Below are 18,957 nucleotides of genomic sequence, written 5' to 3'. Positions count from 1 at the left end.
TAGGCGTGGACAAATGCACGTACGGCCAAAATATACCATGCAGATACCGAGACTCGAGTCCTCGGGTGACGCTCGCTCGCTCATCCTCTTCGATCGGCTAAGGTCAACCATTGCATGCAGTGCACCTCCCTGCCCCTGCCCACACTCATTTACGAGCATCGATGCATGGCGAGCTTGACACGATGCTGGCACTCGAATCCCGTCGCAAGTGTAGGAGTTTCAACAAACACGTTCATACCACTGGAAAGGTTTCAGCGACACTGCGCGGCGCGCGCTCTATATAGACCGGCAACTCTGCACTAGCTAACGAGCCACAGCTCATACACGATCAGCATGGACGTGCAGGTGCAGCGGACGTTCACCATACCCGCGCCGCCGTCGGAGCCGTCGGCGGAGGTGCCGCCCACCGTCTTCGACCTTGTCGCGCCGGCCTACCACGTCACCGTCCTCTTCGCCTACGCCCCGCCCAACCCCACCAACGCCGCACTCCTCGCCGCCCTCGCCGCCACCCTCCCGCGCTTCCCGCTCCTCACCGCCCGCCGCCTACTCGATCAGAGCCGCCGGCCAAGCGCCGACCGCCCGCTCTTCGTCACGGGCAGGGGCGGCGCGGGCGCCCTCGTCGTGGAGGCCGCGGTGCCGTCGTCCCCGCTCGCGGACCACCTCCCGCTCGTCCCTTCGCCGGACCTCGAGCGCCTCCACCCGACGGTCGACAAGGACACGCCGCACGTGCTGCTGCTCCAGATCAACCGCTTCGCGTGCGGCGGCCTCGTGATCGCCTCGTCCTCGCACCACCAGGCTGCCGACGGATACTCCATGTCCACCTTCTTCCACGCGTGGGCCGACGCCGTTCGCGCCAGCGGTGCCACGGGCGCCCCGCCGCGAACCACCATCGACCGCCCTCCAGTGCAGCCGTACGGGCCTGGCGCCGTCGTCCCGCGCCGCCCGCCGCGGTGCGAGTTCGAGCACCGCGGCGCCGAGTTCCTGCCGTCGGACGCCGCGCCCCGGCAGCCCCCCGCCAGCGTCCACCCCTCCGAGATCGCCAACCTCCTGCTGCACTACACGGACGAGCACGTCGCCGATCTCAAGGCCCGCGCTAGCAACAGGTACACGACCTTCGAGACCCTCTCCGCGCACCTCTGGCGGAAGATCACGGCGGCGCGGGGCCGCGCCGAGGACCCCGCACGCACGGCGCTGAACGTGACGGTGAACGGCCGCGCGCGGCTCGGGGCCGACGCCCTGCCCAGGGGGTTCTTCGGGAACGCCGTGCTCACGGCGAGCTCCGGGACGAGCGCGCGGGACCTGGCGCGGGGCACCCTCGCCGACGCCGCGGCGATGGTCCGGGCGGGCGTCCGCGCGCGCGACGGCCGGTACTTCCAGTCGTTCATCGACTTCAGGGCGCTGCACGGCGGCGAGGAGGAGCTGGAGCCCACCGTCGGGGACGAGGACAACGTGCTGCTGCCGGACGTGGCGTCCGACAGCTGGCTGCACCTGGAGCTGCACCGGCTAGACTTTGGGTGTGGCGGGCCGCTGGTTGGGATCCTGCCGGCACATTCCCCGCTGGACGGGGTGGTGGTGCTGATCCCCAGCTTGAGGAAAGGGGGAGGCGTGGATGCCTTCGTGGCGCTGTTCGACAAGCATGCCGAGGTGCTCAGGGACATCGCCTACACCATGGACTGAACCATGAACTGATGAACAAGACTCTGAAGCAGATAGCGAACAAAATTAGGGCGCGTTTGGATACTCGGGTTAAAGTTTAGTCCTTGTCATATTGAATGTTTGGATGTTAATTAAAAGGCTAAATATGAGCTAATTATAAAACTGAAATCCTAGGCTGATTCGTAGGACGAATCTATTAAGCCTAATTAATCCATCATTAGCAAATGGTTACTGTAACACTACATTGTCAAATCATGGACTAATTAGGCTTAATAGATTCGTCTCGCGAATTAGCCTTCATCTGTGTAATTAGTTTTGTAATTAGCTTATTTAATACCCTTAATTAGTATCAAACATCCGATGTGACAGGGGCTAAAGTTTAGGCCCCCACAAACAGGCCGTTATTTTGTTGCATGTGTTTTATTGTAACATGAATAAAGTTTTGCTTGAGAAAATTGAGAAATAAGCATGGAATTATTATCTTATTAACGTTTTGATTATGAGTTGATCATTCTGCACTCTATTCTAGTTCATGAATTGGATGGTAGGGTACCGCCCGCTAAAGTTTAGTACATGTCACATCGAATGTTTGATACTAATTAGGAGTATTAAACATAGGCTAATTACAAAACTAATTACATAGATGGAGTTTAATTCGCGAGACGAATCTATTAATCCTAATTAGTTCATGATTTGATAATATGGTGCTACAGTAACCATTTGCTAATTTGCTAATGATGAATTAATTAGGTTTAATAGATTCGTCTTGCGAATTAGTCTAGGAGTTCTGCAATTAGTTTTATAATTAATTAATATTTAATCCTTCTAATTAGCATCGAATATCCGATACAATATCGTTAAAGTTTAGCACATGTTATCCAGCACCCGCTTAGTCTATTCTGCACTCCAAGTTCATCGTGTCGGAGATGGCGGCGACGGCCGACGGCAGTGGGGCCGCGGGGTTTTTCGGCGCCAAGTTTTGGTGAAGACAAGCAGGTCGGGTCCGGTCAGGTCCGGTGCGCAAGAGTTCCGACTCGCACGGGTTGTCTTATGAACGGTTGGACTCGAACCTGACTAGCGTCGACTCCACCAGTCCGCCTCCTCTCACCTTCTTGCGCCGGAAGAAGGGAACGCCGGCGAGGCGGCGACTCCACACCCACCAGGCACCAGGGCGGAAAATGGCGGAGCAGCCGGCGCCATCCACCGCGGCCGCGCCCGCCGCCGCGGAGCAGACGGAAGCGGAGAGGCTGGATGCCCTGGACCGGATGCTCACGCGGCTGGCCCTCGCCGACGACGCCCGCCTCGCGCCGGTGCTCGCCCGCGTCCTCCCCTACGCCATCACCTCGCTCGCCTCCCCCGCGCCTGCCGTCCGCAAGCTCGTAAGCGCACCACTACTCCTACTTCGGCCCTTACCCGATCCGAATTCCAGTATGAGCCATGGGTGCCGCTCCTCCTCTTCAGTTGGGATTAGTTGGTTCCCTGCGGCAACTGCTTCCATTTGTTTTTTGAGGGCAAAATTGCGTCTACTAATGGTTCTCACAATTAGCATGCCCTCCGCTATTCATAGCTGTTTACATATTATAACGCCGTGGTGGTGTTCAACACTGCTCTTATTAACATCTCGCATTTGAGATCCTAAACTCATTCAATTTGAGCACTGTTACTCAGTAGGGGTACTACATATGGCTGCTCTCTACTAAAGGGGCAGGCCTATTTTCTTTTTATGTTTTATGCATGCTTTATGGATCGATGTTATTAAGTGGGTACCAATTCATTTTTTGGTCAGGTTATGGAAATTCTCAGCCACATTAACAAAAGGGTGAAGCACAGGCCTGAGATTCCATTGCCAATGCTGGATTTATGGAACATCTATACTCAATCTACTTCCTCAACAATTGTCCGGAACTTCTGTATCGTATATATTGAGATGGCGTTTGAACGCCTGCCTACTGAGGTATTCTCTTTTCCTTCGTTAATATCTAATTTTCTCTAGAGCAGCTTCACCATTTCTGCAAAAGTTAACTGTATCAGCTTACCGTTTTGTAACAGGAGAAAGGAAACATAGCGCCTGACTTTTTGACCAACATATCAAATGTTCCAGCTCAGCATCAAGGGATCATCTTGAGACTTGTGACAAAGGTTTGTCATGTCCCTACTGGAATGATCGCATTTTAATAAGTTGTGAAGTACTGCTTGTATCTGCCTTTTCGCCTGGGTGTTTGTACATTCTATAGCACTTGCATGTTTTTCCCTTTTTAATAAATCTGCTTCTTTTGTTGGCCAGGCTATCGGTGAATGTAACATACATAAGGTGGATGACACTACTGCTTCAAAATATCGAGCAATAACTGAGTCCAATGATGGTCTAGTATTTGTTGACTTCTGCTTTCACACATTACTGTATCAAACACCACCTCAAGGGTATGTATTCCTTGCTAAATTAGGTAAAATGTACAGAACAAAATTTTGAAACTTCGACATTTGACTGCTGTCAAATTTTACAGTATTGGATGCCCAGCAGGACTTTCAGGTTCCCAATCAGATCGTGTTACTGGAAAAATACCACTAAAAGGCGACATACTTGTGTCAAGAAAGGTAATACAAAAATGTATAATCATGTCTGCACTGCACAAGTGTACATACACATTTTAGTTGTTGAGTGTACTACCCGCACAATGCACGTGGCCTTCTCATGGTTTAACTCCTTGTTCGATCTTCAGCTAGGAATCTTGAATATCATTGAAGCTATGAACTTTGCACCTGAGATTGTCTACTCTCTTTATTTATCTGCTGCTTCAGATAGGTATTCTATTTGAGAGTCTGTCTAAAATATAGCGGAATTTTTATGTGGGTCGACAATGATGCTAACCACTGTTTCAATATAGTCAAGAATCAGTTTCTAAGAAAGGAGAGGAGTTGTTAAAGCGCAAAGCATCAGCAGTAAATTTAGAAGATCCCAACCTCGTCAAGAAACTGTTCACGCTGTTCAATGGTAAGCATTTTCTACTTTTAGGATTTTGATCAATGTGGTTTGAATTTCAAGCCTTTTGCTTTTGTTCTCTCTCAATTTGTGTCTGAATACTTTGTTGCGAGCCTTGTTCTCTGATAGTGTTCTCTGGTGAGATAGGTACTGTGGGTGCAGAAAATATAGCTGCAGAGCTGAAAGTTTCCCCAGCACATGCTTCGTTGCGCATGCGGCTTATGAGTGTTTTCTGCCGATCCATTGCTGCAGCGAATGCATTTCCACACACACTTCAATGCATCTTTGGCTGCATCTATGGTATTCCACTTTGTATCCCTTTACACTTTATTTCTTTTGTGTCTAATTGGTCTTATTCCTTGTGGTATATAATTGTTGCATTTTAAAAAACTCTTTTGTTAGCAAGTGTAGTCTTTCCATACTTAATATTTATATATCATTAATAAATCATCTTGGTTTCGGAAAGCAGTTTCATTGCTATTTATGAGTTACTAATTGGTCTTCATTCTCAATGTGATTAAGCACAGATTTATCTGATATGTTGAACTTTTACTTCTGTGAACCTATTATCAATTACTCTATCTCCCCATCTTACATTTAGTTTATTGTTAGAACCATCTTTTTTGCTGCTACAACAGGGCAATAACTTAACTAAAGAATTTTATATGCTGGTAAATCCACCTTTATGTTTCATTGTATTTCTATGCCTGTAGGAAGCGGAACTACTTCAAGGCTGAAGCAGTTAGGAATGGAGTTCACGGTCTGGGTGTTCAAACATGTATGTGCACTTTGCATGTTCTAACAGCAAATATCTTAACTTCTAGCATTATTGGCTTATTTTGTTCAAGCTTTTAGTTTTGCCTCCTAGTCTAACTATTTTACTGTATTTTAGACTGATATGAATGATGTAATAATTTAGGCAGTAACCGACCAGCTAAAGTTAATTGGTCCAGTTATCCTTAGTGGAATATTGCGCTCCCTTGATGGTTCTTCCACTACAGAAACAGGTCATTCGACTACATCTGCTTTGTCTATTCATCTAAATATTGTTTATCTTTGATCCCCTTCTCCTCTTTGATGGCTGCGTTTCCGATATTGAATTGCTTGAGAAATACTGAACAGCTTGTTGATTTTCTTCATCTCCAGATTCTACTGGTAGAGATACCAAAATATTTGCATACCAGGCTATCGGTTTGCTGGCCTCTCGCATGCCAAATTTATTCAGGCATGATATTTTCTTAAACTTTCTTGGCTCTTAGTCATTTGTGTTATAATGAATGATTTTTCTACCTCTGTTACATTGCAGCGATAAAACTGACATGGCTATACGACTCTTTACTGCTTTGAGACTGGAGGATCAATCTCTTCGTTTGACGATTCAGGAGGCAGCTACTTCCCTTGCTACAGCATATAAGGTAACTCTGGAGAGCTTGTTGCTTTCTCTAAAGTGTACTTTCGTGACCTACTGAAGATGTTTGCAGAGATGATTTTGAAATGTAATTAATCGATCATTCTATACAGCCAATTATTTTGTTTAATGGTTGGTACAACTTGTAAATGCTAATGTCAATGAAGTAAATGGACAGATTGCAATGCTTCATGGTCAAAAACTTGCTACAATTGAGCTGTGTGCTGGATAGGCGGCAACAACTTGTTTAAGCTTTGGTCCTTGCCTCCAAAAGGTTTAATATGGACTTGTTTGCCTTTAGACATCCAGGTTAAATAGAGGGAGTTTTTGTATGTGAAGTTCATATTAAACCTTACCTGAATAATTAATGTGATTGCTTGGTTAATAGGATTCATAATTACACATCAATCCAATGGCATTTCATATTCTGTATTGGCAAACCCTTTATGTGATTGCTTGCAAGTAATACATGAGCTTTGGTACGTTATTTATAATGTAATTGGTTCATCTAGCAGGACACTTTAGCATGGACCTAATAAAGAAATAAATAACCTAAAACACAGATTTGCCACCATCAAGATCAGAACCAATACTAAGTTGGTACTGGGTTTTCATTTTACTACATTCTTGCATAGTTGTTATGCATCATGACTCTACCATGATTTCTATGCATCTTATGTCTCCCGAGCTTTAATTGGAGAACTATCTGTTAGCCTCATTCTCTTTTCCTTGGCCTTGATTTCAGGGTGCTTCAGTGAGAGTACTGAAGGATCTTGAGGTGCTTCTCCTGGAAAATTGTGAAGCGGTAAAGTTATTGCCCTTTTCATCATAGGTTCTTAGATTACTATCATGCTAAGCCTTTATTATTGCGATTATATAGATGGTGCCATTATTGGTGATAGTTAGGAATGCAGATATAATTAACTTCAGTATGAGGGTTGCAAGATAAAAAACCGAGTCATTGCTTTAGGAAACTAAAGGAAGGTCCATGCTTTATTTTGTTTAATAAATAATAATAGAAAAAATCATGATAGAAAACAAGTTGTAAAGCTAATTAAAATTGATATGCAAAAACATGTCAGAAATTCAACAATTGTTCTCAAACAATATTTGACCAAGTCTTTACTTCAAATAGCCCACGGCAAGTTTTGGGATTTCATTTTTGTTTAAAAACACTCGACCCAAGGGCAAGGGGAGAGACATCCAAAAGGCATTGCTTGAAAGGTCGAGAAACGGCACCCAAAAGCTGGCTGTTACCTGTATGGGGACACTGTTGGCATAGACCGGGTCTTAACCCATGCGAGGGGCCTTCTTTGTATTGGCAGCCTCATAACTGGAGGACTTACCACCATACTTCAGGGATGTTGACCCCACTAGTTTCATATTTATCTGTCTTCTCAGGAATCAGGATGCACTTGTGGTCACCTCTGTAAGAAGCCACATATTAATCCTTCAACTATGGCTTGAATTCCCAATTCAGATCTCATCATTGGAGTAGACAAAAGATCCAAATTATTCTCCACAGTTTTCTTAAGAAAGTGACAAGTGATGTGTTCTTAGCATGTGAAGCCTGACAACCTATCACTGCTGGCTCCTTTGGTCATACTCTGTATCTGAGGCATTTTCACGGGGTGGCTATTTATTCTTGTGGTTTTTGTGATAGTTGGAACTCCTATGGATTAAACATGGCCTCCACAATCACATTTTTTTATTATATATAGACTAATCATTTCCAAATTGCAATATCTTGCTACCTCTTAAGGGCCTCAATCCAAGGGTTGCTATGCTCTTAATTTGAACTTTATGTAATTGTCTGATCTTACATTTTTGTTGTGAATTTTCGTAAAGGAGCAAAGTGAGGTTCGGTTTTCTGCTATAAGATGGGCAACGGCATTGTATGATACACAGCACTGCCCAAGCCGGTACATTTGCATGACTGGGGCTTCAGATGTTAAACTGGACATAAGGTTGGCTTCTTATTCTTTTTTTTTTTGATCTTGCAAAAGCAAATCGAAGAGTTTATTGGCTTTGTATAAGGACATGCTGTAGATTATTGTAGACTTGTTGTAATATTTGTCAGTCAGTAAACCATTAGATTGAATTCAGATTGTAAAACCTGCTAGATCAATAACTGTTTACCTGACTTGATGTTGTAAACCCCCTTTTGCTGATCTCAAGAAGCGTTTCCCATGTCCTCTAGATGGATGAAAATAGCGACTTCCTTTAACTCCCACCTTCTCAAATGACTTTAGAATAGTTGGTGATCTTGCTTTGGCATTTGGTACCATACACGTATGCTGACAGAAAATTCTCGATTATGATTCTGATACATGAGCGCATTTCTTCAGGGCATGCATTTTATAAGTTGTTCTTGTTTAACCATCTATGTATCCTTCTCTTATTTGGTTCTGTTGTCCCAGGGAAATGGCTCTAGCTGGCCTGAATCTTTTAAATGATGGGAGGCAACCATCTGCAGGATCTGTTCATTTCAACTATCCTGATGTTACAGAGATGATAAATTATATCTGCCATCAACGACCTCAGTTGTTGGATTCTGATGAGCAGAGAAATGGAAAAATGCTATTCCCCACAAAAACATTTCTTTCAATGATCAAGTTTCTGATGAAGTGCTTTGAGGCTAGTGATAGCCCAGATCTTGTGCAAGAAGATTCATCTCATTCTCCGGTAGCAAATATGTGTGTCATCTTAGAACATGCCATGTCATATGAAGGGTCTAGTGAACTGCATGCGTTGGCCTTGAAGTCATTGGTTGATCTTTCCACTCGTGAACCAAAGGTTTCTGTTTGATGTCATCTATTAAAAGAACTTCATGCTTTCCCCAGATTTATTTTTAAATTTATTGTTTCATATCTTGCAGTTGGTGTCATCGCGGTATGCAGATCGCATACGGTGGCTAAGAGCTCTATTGGGTCATGTTGATTCTGATGCTCGTGAAGCTGCCTCGCGTCTGCTTGGTATTGCTTCTTCAGCTCTTGAAAGCTCTGCCGCACTAACTCTTCTGTCCGAGTTCACTTCAACACTTGATCAAAACCGCCCATCAAGGTATGAAAATGAAATCTCCAGCACTGGTAACATGTCCTTCGTATTGCCTTGTAACTTCTGATTCATGTGACTTTGATTTGATGAATTGTGCCAGATTTGAAAATTACCATGGAGTGTTATGTGCGATCGGGTATCTAACTGCGGGCTGTTTGAAGCAATCTTATGTACGTTCATATTTCTTTCATCCTTCTAACTTCGTAGCTTGTTGTTACTGATTTGTTTTATTTGCTGTTGCCTTTAATGAAATTTAGCACTTTCTTAAGTTGCTCTGCCTTGAAACTCCATCTTTGAATATATTATCCTTTGCCAGAGTGACATTTCTGATTTATTTCTGTTGTCTTTTTTTTCCTAGGTAAGTTAGTTAGTTTTCTCTCTAGTTTACTTTTTTTCTTTTATAAAAATCATGATGTGGGGAACTTCCCAACAATTTCCCTAGATGTACAGAACAATATACGTATTTTTTTCCATGTTCTCCAACCACAATTTGTAAATAGGGCATGTATGTTTGGCCGTGCAAGTCAATGGATAGCTTTCGCTAACTATTAGGGTTCCTGACACTTTTTCAAGTCATTATCGCTTCATCGACCAGCTTGTGACAAAAAAGGTGGCCCAGCAGTGTTGCAAGCAGCAGCAGTAGCTGGACAATTGTAGCAGAAATAGCTGCATGATTGCCCCATAAGTACCTAGTCCCAAGATTCAGTGAGCCAAACTAGATTGGACATGTATGAACTATTTGTACTAGTTTGTGGACATAGATATCCAATTTCTATGTTTTTTGAGTTACTTATGGCCACTTCACAAGTTTGAGTGTCTATGTCTCTGTTGTGCAATAAATTTGGTTGCCATCACATGGCTTACTTATGGCCATTGCATATAATTTTATGAACACCTAATTTTCTATATTTTGTTATTTTCAGTTTAAGTTTTAATTTCTTGTACTTGATGAGTGCATGTGCAGATACCTGAAGGAATTGTAAATAATTCAGTTGATATTCTTGTAAAAGTTGTTGAATCTGAAGGTTCAACATTAGCATCCGTTGCAATGGAATCTCTTGGTCATATTGGTCTGCATTGTGCACTGCCTTCCATCAACCAAAACTCTTCTACAGGTTAAACTTGCTCTTCAAATCTCTACTGCATATGAGCTGTGCTATTCACCATCTATGACATTATTTATTTGAATTGTTTTTGCCTGCAGGTGGACTATTAACCATTCTGCATGAGAAGCTTAGTAAGCTGCTTTCTGAAAATGATACTAAGGCTATACAGAAAATTCTGGTATCATTGGGGCACATATCTTGGAATGAGATGTCCTTTCCCCACCTAAATAATGCATTGGACTTGATTTTTAGTCTTTCACGTTCTAAGGTAGTGGCGTAAAACATCAAACTTCGCAGCTAACATAATACTATTCTTTGAAATATATTTAAATTATGCTTGTTCAGGTAGAAGATGTGCTTTTTGCTGCCGGAGAGGCTCTATCTTTCATATGGGGAGGAGTTCCTGTTACAGCAGATGAGATACTGGAGACAAACTTTGTTTCCCTTTCCCAGGCCACAAACTACCTTACTAGTGATGCACCTCTAGTCTCGAGTAATGTCCATGAAAGAAGTGGTTGTGAAGAGGCACACGCAATGGCTCGAGAAGAAATTATTAAAAAGTTGTTCGAGACACTAATTTATAGCAGTAGAAAAGAAGAACGCTGTGCAGGTACTGTCTGGTTGGTCTCACTGACCATGTACTGCGGTCGACATCCAAAGATCCTAGAACTACTCCCGCAAATCCAGGTTTGGCAGTCAAGAATGCACATAAATTATTACAGAGATTCCTCATACATGTTTTACTTTTATTTAAACTGCCACAGTGCATATATAATCTGTAGATCATCATATCATGGTGATTGACCTATATAATATGTTAGTGACAATAAACCACAGTGACTTAGACACAGAAGCTAACTTTAGCACAGTATTCTACAGTGACTTAGACATGGAAGCTAACTGCCAGCCCACTTAAAAACTGCACTATCTTTTGATTTAGTTTGGAAGTTCTTACTAGTTTTTACATGTCACTCTATGCCTGAATTTAAAAATTGCCCTGTAGTTCTTACTAGTTCTTACTAGTTTGGTTGAAGTGTTTATGCATATACTGGTGAAATGTATCTCTTCTCTTCAGCTAGCAACAGTTCTTGCTTAGGGGTGATACCACTCTTATATTTGATTGTTTTCTTCCCACCAGAGTTCTTCCACCTTGTTGACAAATGTTGATGACATTTCTTTCACAGGAAGCCCTTTCGCATCTTCTTGGTGATCCAAATGAGCTTACACAAGATTTGGCATCCCAAGGCATGAGCATTGTTTATGAGCTTGGTGATGCATCTATGAAAGAGCAGCTTGTTCATGCTCTTGTGAACACACTGACTGGCACTGCAAGAAAGAAGAAAGCTATTAAGGTGCATAGTTTTCTTGATTTATATTTTATTTCTAGGCGATTATGTTTTATTCCAAAGTATTAATGTTTTATTGTACTTGCATTAGTTGATGGAGGACTCTGAGGTCTTTCAAGAAGGCACAATCGGCAATAATCCTACTGGAGGGAAACTTAGCACTTACAAGGAGCTGTGCAGCCTTGCCAATGAGATGGGGCAACCGGACCTGATATACAAGTTCATGGATCTAGCTAATTATCAGGCTGCCCTCAATTCCAAGAGGGGTGCTGCTTTTGGATTTTCAAAGATAGCCAAACAAGCTGGCGAGGCACTTCAACCTTATCTGAATTCCTTAATTCCTAGGCTTGTCCGTTACCAATACGATCCTGACAAAAACATCCAGGTATCAAAGTGTGCACCCCCATCACCATATCTGCCATCTTCTTTGTTTCTTCTTTTTTCCCCCTATGGGATCGAAATTAAATTGCCTTGTTGAATGACGTACTCTTGTGAAACTACATCTAAACAAGTTATCTCATTTAAGAAACTGAGGTACTGAGCAAGCATATGATGCCCCAAATAGCTCAACTACTTAAGCTTAACTTTATATTGATTTCGTCAATTTAGTAATAAGCTATCCATGTACAACAAGTTTGAGCTTTATAACTTAACTGAAAGCAAGTATGGCTGGGGAATTAGGTGATTGATTATGGAGGTGCATGGCACACATACATATATAGGCAAGGGACTCCTAGGGTTTGGTTTATAGAATCACCAATTAAGGAGGCCCTTGCCTAATCTACCTAAGACCCAGGGGTATTAGAGGTAATACTTGTCTATTGGGCTAACCCTAGAGGGTAGCTATATAGTAGTCATACATGGGCCTTATTGGGCCATAATACACACATACTCCAACACTCCCCCGCAGTCTGAACTTATTGGGCCATAATACACACATACTCCAACAAGGGGGGTGCGCACGGCAACAGGCCGGCGCACCACCAACCACGGCCCAACAGGGCCAGCCGGGCATATAGCCCTAATACACATTCCAACATTAACAACTGTATTTCAGCATTGTGTTAGTTATGTTATACTGCTATACACTTTTCTGTCCTGTAGTCAGATTTGCGGATAAAACTAGCTCAAGTTTTTCCAGTTGTTGAGGAAACTTCTATTAAATTTAGTTAAACACTGCATGTGTTTCGTAATGTAACTCTTTAAGATTTTTCTGTCACAATGATAGTTTTCTAATAATCAATGCACCCCCTTGCACAATCGTGCAACTAGTTACTAGCCCGTGAAATTACTTTAAATGTGGCCCTGTAACTTGGATTTAGAAAATAGACAAAACAAAAATCTCATGCTTAGAGGGTACCTCTCAGCAGCAGTTTCCATTGACTTTCTGTTCAAATCTAACTATTTATAGAATCTACTATGTTCTTGCTCTATTTTCTGGTTGTCATTGATAGCTATAATAATATTTTATCTTATTATGCTTTAATTTCTTAATAAGCTCATAGGGCATTTTCTCTGAGCTGACAGTTCCAGTTGCATGTTTTAGGATTCAATGGCACACATCTGGAAGTTAATTGTCTCAGATCCAAAAAAAGCTATAGATGAACATTACGATGTCATAGTAGAGGATTTGTTGGTTCAATCTGGATCAAGGCTTTGGCGCTCTCGTGAAGCATCCTGTCTTGCACTTGCAGACATCATCCAAGGTCGAAGATATAGTAAGGTAAATGATCATTTATGCATGGTGTTACGATTTTTTTGGTTAGTTCACTATTTCATTTGACACAACCTATATTAAAGTGTTTGTATGAACCTGTTTTTAAATTTCTTTCTGAACAAATTATAACTCACCTTTTTCTTTATTGTTCTTAAGGTTTCTAAGCATTTGAGAAAAATATGGACAACCGCCTTTCGTGCAATGGATGACATAAAGGAAACTGTGAGGAATGCTGGTGACAGTTTGTGCCGAGCTGTGAGCTCATTGACAATTAGGCTTTGTGATGTGTCACTAACTTCTACTTCTGATGCAAATGAGACAATGAACATTGTGCTGCCATACTTGCTTTCTGAAGGCATACTCAGTAAAGTTTCAAGTGTTCAAAAAGCCTCGATTAGTTTGGTGATGAAGCTTGCTAAGGTACACTGATGATAAAACTTTGCAAGTTAAGCTGCATATCTGACATAAGAATTATATATATATTTTAATTTAATACAGTAGGCAAGCCCCTACTATGGTTATTTAATTATATAGATGCAGAAGTGCCCTGGAGTGCTAACCACACACAATACAACAAACAGAGGGAGAGGAAGAGAGAGAGAGAGAGAGAGGCAGAAATAGATAAATAATGAGTTATAGTGGAATAGACTCAGTATTTTACTAAATTTGATGGTAGTTTTCTGGACATCTGTGTTTTAACTTTACATATTCAGTGAACAAAAGATCATAGCAGTTTTTCTGTATTCATTTCATATGTTAATATACTATGCTCATGTAGCTACCATCACCAAATTAATCAACTAGGATATCCTTAGCTTATGACTTCCTAATGTCTTTAGGGTGCTGGTCCTGCCCTTCGACCTCATCTGCCAGAACTTGTTAGTTGCATGCTCGAATGTTTGTCAAGTCTGGAGGATCAAAGGTTGAATTATGTTGAGGTATGCTAATTTTATTTCCCTTTTATAAGGACTGGCAGCGATGATTCTGCAAGTGTATATCTCACAGATGCAATTCTTTACTCACTCCTGTATTTGGATCAAGATGCACGCAGGGAATGCTGGCATCAAAACTGATAAGCTTGAAAGCTTGCGTATAGCTGTGGCTAAAGATTCTCCAATGTGGGAAACTCTTGATATATGTATAAAAGTTGTCGACAAGAATTCACTTGATATATTGGTTCCTCGCCTGGCCCAAATGGTTAGATCAGCTGTTGGTTTAAATACAAGGTTAGGATTGCTTTTACCGTAGATCTTATTCATGATAGCATCAAATGCTGCATTTCTCATTACTTCATTCGTTTTCTGTCTGATTTCAGAGTTGGTGTTGCTAGCTTCATCACCTTGTTGGTACAGAAGGTCATGATTGACATCAAACCATTCACAGCATTGTTACTGAAGTTTATGTATAGTGCTGTTCTGGAGGAAAGGAGTTCAGCAGCAAAAAGGGCCTTTGCGTCCTCTTGTGCTACTGTTTTGAAATATGCTAGCCCCTCCCAGGCTCAGAAGCTTATTGAAGATACTACCTCTCTGCATTCTGGTGGAAAAAATGATCAGCTATCTGGTGCAATTCTTATCAAAGCCTACTTGAGCAATGCAGCCGATATAATTGCTGGATATAATGCAGTGGTTATCCCTGTAATATTTGTGTCAAGGTATGTGAAGGACACATTTATTAATCTTGCGTTTTTTTACTTCAGACATTGATATTTCAGATATTTATAAACCTTTCCGTGTGTATAAACAAAACTTCTTTTCAGATTTGATGATGACAAAGACACCAGTGCCTTATATGAAGAAATTTGGGAGGATATTCCTATTAGTGAAAGAGTAACCCTAACACTGTATTTACCAGAAACTGTATCTCTTTTATGTGATTGCATGTCATCGTCATCATGGGCTGGTAAAAAAAAGGTACAGTCTGTTTCATGATTTCCTGCCCATCTGGATATCAGATTAGTAACAGTTAAATGCCTGTAGCTTGCAATATGCTTATTGTACAGCCTTATCCTTGCAGTCAGCCAAGGCCACAAAGAAGCTATGTGATGTTATTGGAGAATCCCTTTCGCCACACCACCATAATATTCTCGAATCACTTTTGAAAGAATTGCCAGGTCGATTCTGGGAGGTAACTCACTCTTTGGTGGTTTGCTTATACATTTTTTTGGGATCTTTATCGACGTCTTGGTACATTTATTTTTTTCTTAACTTTTCAACAGGGAAAAGATGCTATTCTGGATGCGCTGGCTTCATTGTGTTCTTGCTGCCATGCTGCTATAACAGCACAAGACTCCAGCTTGCCAAGTGTTATACTAAATGCTGTTTGTGCTGCGTGCAATAAGAAATCAAAAGTGTACCGTGAAGCATCTTTCTTGTGTTTACAGAAAGTATTTTTCTTCAATCATCATCTAATTACTGGACCCTTACCTTTTTGTTGACCAATCTTTTGTTTTCTTTTTTGAGCAGACAGCGTTTTGTTTAATAAAATGACTTTCAACTGTTACATTATGTCATGCTAAAGGTTTATTAGTTTTTTTCTCTCGAAGGCTGTAACTTAATCAGGTTGAAAGTATTTCAGTCATACATGTGAGTCTTGGGGAAAAGATTTCTGAAAACGCGTGAAGTAAGCGTCCTAGGGAGATATGCAATACATTCTTCTTGCGAACCATGTGATATGGGAATTTAATCCATTCATTTTAATATTTTTAGACAGTAGATATATACATGAAGTAATGAATCCCAAAAGGGTCACGTCCTCTTATCATGCCATTTTATGAGTACAGATTTTGCAATGAGATGGCCTTTAGGAAATTCGTATAGAATTTTAGAATTGGTAACATGTACTTAGGTTGCTTCTTTTTTCATCACTTTTCAGGTGATTACAGCATTCAGAGATCCAGGATTTTTCAATAGTGTTTTTCCTATGCTGTACAAGGTTTCTAACCAATCTGCTATCTCTAAGACAAAGGGTTCATCTTTGACTACTTCATCTGCTGTTGCTGGTCAGTTGTCATTTTGAGCTCCTTAAATTTAGCCAATGACTATGCTTAAATTAAGCTTCTTGTAATCATGCAAGAGCATCCCTTCTATCTGATGCTCTCTAATGCAATTATGGCTTTTTTGTAGCCAACACAATTTTGAGTCCCAAGGACCTTAAGAATAGCTTGATAAGGCACCTCCATAATAATACATTGATACCCCCCATGTAGCAGGACTTTATTTATGAACAGAGACATAGGATTTAAATACATGTAATGAAATATTATTACTCTAATCAGTAAAATTTACTTACTATCAGTCTATCACTGATTGAATTGTCCCTCGGCATCAAAAGGGAAGACTCAACTTGTACTATAATATATAGTTGGGATGTTGCAGACACATAGAACTGCAATACTTGATTATATAATTATATGCTAAATGCATGTTAGAGTATGTATGCAACCGTATTATATAATTATCAGCTATTTCTCTGAGTACTTCTTTCACTCTTTTAGCTTTTGTGTATGGCTTCTTTTCTACAGAACAAGATGAAAGCGAAGGTGCCTCTGTTCCTCTTGATAAAGTGCTCAACTGTGCCACGTCTTGCATCAGTGTTGCTTTTCCACAGGATATTATGAGTCAAAAGAAAAATGTTCTAGAAGTAATATTGAATTCTCTCTCACCTGAAGAGAGTTGGCAGGGTATGATTTTCTATGCAAGATCTGTAATATATTCTGTACAACATTGGACACTTATCTTTGAGGTTTGTCTTTGATGCTTGAAAATTTTCATTTTAATGCTTATATTATTTTTCCATGAGCAGTTAAATTGTCATCCTTCTCGTGTGTCAAAGAGTTGTGCCACAAGTTTCAGAATTCTGATGATAGTGACACATGGCCTCAAGCCACAGCTTCCTTGGTTCAGGAGGTATATCCTATAGTTTGTGTGGCTTTATATTCAGCTTCAGCATTTGCTGTCTTTTTTCTGTTACTACTGATGAACCTTTTTTTCTCTATTTTTCAGTTATTTCATTTGGTGTCGGCAAAAGTAGTAGACACTATACGCTTAGTTAAGATTGCTCAGGTGATTTTCTATATACCTAGCCCTAACTAGCTAATGTTATATATTTTCATAGCAATTTTACTTGAAGTTAACGTATCGTCTTCCTGCTAATGAATAACTGACATTGGCATTGAATATATTTTGTCTATGATTGATCTGTGTGTTTATAGAATGAAAGCAGTAGATATTATGACATTGCATATGAGGGTGTTTAATGCATGGTTTAGCAGTCTTCTTGTTGTAATTCTAACACTGTCTATGCTTGTCTGTGGCCATTAATGATGAGAAGAACTGTCGTGTCACTTTCACTCAGTGAAACTGATCTGGCCTCTTGTAGCTCCGAATCACCAAAGTTCTGTAAAATTTATCTGTCATGGATTGTATGGTCATGGCCTCATGGGTCAAACAAGCATGTTGAAACCTAGCAAGATGTATAGGTACTTTATGTGAGAAGCATCTTAAGAAAGCTGGATTATATTATTGCATATAGTTCACTCAGGTGAACGCTAGGATCCACTGTGTTTGTTTAAGATTATAAAGAACTCCTGTGTTACTTCCCCCACCTTTTCTTTTAATCTCCTTCCATGGTTCTTAATTACACATACCTGACGTGTAGCAAATCATGGAGGCTAAGTTAGTGCATTTTGAAATACCAGCACTGTATGTTCCCCTGCATGGCATTGCCGGGAGCATTTCCCAGTGACTTACTGGGGCAAGAAATGGCCAAGGAAACCTGGTGCTTTTGTTCGCCAAATACTTGTACCATTCATTTGCATATAAGAAAAGAATGGTGCAAACCTGTCTTGAATTGCTAGGGATAGTCCCTAATATCAAGTCACAGCCGTGTAAACTGTAAACTAGACCCATTGCCATTTCTTAAACCGGTGGTTTCTGGAAATCCTGTTTAGTTTGTGACTAGCAGTTAGCCTCCAGAGATAACCTTATTCCTCACGAGTTTTCTCCTCTCCTCTCCACAGGTTCATACTGCCGCTTCAGAGTGCCTTCTTGAGTTGATCAAACTGTATAGAGACTTTCCATTGACAGACAGAACAGAGGCCAAGTTTGAGGTTGAACTCGCTGAGCTCTGCGAGTCTGAAAAAAGTGAACAAGCAAAGGCATTGTTGAAGGAATGCCTGGCCATCCTTACAACTCTCCCTGGAGTAACCATGACGACTGATTAAACCCAGCTTTGCTGAACATGTAAATTTATAGCTGGAACACTGCCGATGAAATGGCCCTCCTGAATTATAAAACTATGCTGATTGTAAATTCATTCTTATATGCAATATAGTACAGATAACAGAATACGGCAAGTTCTCCCTCCCTTTTTTGCGTCATGAGGGCAGGACAGTCATTTGCTCATTTGTTACTTAGCTCCTTATCCATGATAATGCTACATTTGTATATGTCCGAAACACGAATTGTCAGGCCGTAGGCAACTTTTGCAGCAACATTTTTCATTTGTGTTAGCGGAATATGAAAGAACAGTAAGCTACCAAAGATCAGATTCTTACGCACTTTATATTTCCCCATAGGTACACGATAAGGTCCGTATTACATTTGGAAAGCTGTCACTGCCCCCAAATTTGTTATGGACATTCCATTATGCATACTCAATTTCTGCAAACACAATTTCCTCCATGATGC

At 41.4% G+C, this 18,957-nt stretch overlaps 2 protein-coding genes across 3 annotated transcripts; both read left to right on the top strand.

Moving 5' to 3' along the window:
• Positions 1-333: 333 nt before the first annotated feature.
• LOC101781022 (tryptamine hydroxycinnamoyltransferase 1) lies at positions 334-1,726 on the top strand. Its single transcript, XM_004977427.2, has one exon. The coding sequence runs from the start codon at positions 334-336 to the stop codon at positions 1,675-1,677; it is 1,344 nt and encodes a 447-aa protein (XP_004977484.1). The 3' UTR covers positions 1,678-1,726.
• Positions 1,727-2,744: 1,018 nt separating this feature from the next.
• On the top strand, positions 2,745-18,827 carry LOC101780074 (proteasome-associated protein ECM29 homolog). 2 transcript variants are annotated; one of them, XM_004977425.2, is made up of 35 exons: positions 2,745-3,035; positions 3,443-3,610; positions 3,706-3,795; positions 3,941-4,077; positions 4,161-4,251; positions 4,377-4,459; positions 4,542-4,648; positions 4,784-4,936; positions 5,350-5,414; positions 5,556-5,643; positions 5,783-5,861; positions 5,943-6,051; positions 6,790-6,849; positions 7,893-8,011; positions 8,465-8,840; positions 8,923-9,107; positions 9,202-9,271; positions 10,066-10,216; positions 10,306-10,475; positions 10,553-10,894; positions 11,392-11,559; positions 11,645-11,938; positions 13,100-13,276; positions 13,427-13,690; positions 14,110-14,208; positions 14,312-14,496; positions 14,586-14,921; positions 15,027-15,180; positions 15,284-15,394; positions 15,486-15,653; positions 16,142-16,268; positions 16,791-16,949; positions 17,072-17,175; positions 17,272-17,331; positions 18,288-18,827. In XM_004977425.2, the coding sequence occupies exons 1-35, from the start codon at positions 2,835-2,837 to the stop codon at positions 18,489-18,491; spliced, it is 5,454 nt and encodes a 1,817-aa protein (XP_004977482.1). In that variant the 5' UTR covers positions 2,745-2,834; the 3' UTR covers positions 18,492-18,827. The 2 variants fall into 2 exon arrangements, with proteins under 2 accessions (XP_004977482.1, XP_012703214.1); XM_012847760.2 differs by lacking the exons at positions 2,745-3,035; positions 3,443-3,610; positions 3,706-3,795; ... (1 more) ...; positions 4,161-4,251; positions 4,377-4,459 and having other exon boundaries at positions 5,560-5,643.
• Positions 18,828-18,957: the final 130 nt, after the last annotated feature.

This window comes from Setaria italica, chromosome VII (assembly GCF_000263155.2).
Source record: "Setaria italica strain Yugu1 chromosome VII, Setaria_italica_v2.0, whole genome shotgun sequence".
Lineage (NCBI taxonomy): Eukaryota > Viridiplantae > Streptophyta > Magnoliopsida > Poales > Poaceae > Setaria > Setaria italica.
The sequence above is the reverse complement of the archived record's forward strand: the minus strand, read 5'-3'. Positions and strand labels throughout refer to the sequence as shown.

What these genes read in the sequence shown, in the direction of transcription:
- LOC101780074 (XM_004977425.2), top strand. Translation starts at nt 2,835, where the DNA reads ATGGCGGAGCAGCCGGCGCCATCCACCGCGGCCGCGCCCGCCGCCGCG. An exon ending in CGCCTGCCGTCCGCAAGCTC is followed by an intron (nt 3,036 to 3,442) that starts GTAAGCGCACCA and finishes TTTTTTGGTCAG; the next exon opens with GTTATGGAAATTCTCAGCCA. An exon ending in ACCTGAAGAGAGTTGGCAGG is followed by an intron (nt 16,950 to 17,071) that starts GTATGATTTTCT and finishes TTCCATGAGCAG; the next exon opens with TTAAATTGTCATCCTTCTCG.
- LOC101781022 (XM_004977427.2), top strand. Translation starts at nt 334, where the DNA reads ATGGACGTGCAGGTGCAGCGGACGTTCACCATACCCGCGCCGCCGTCG.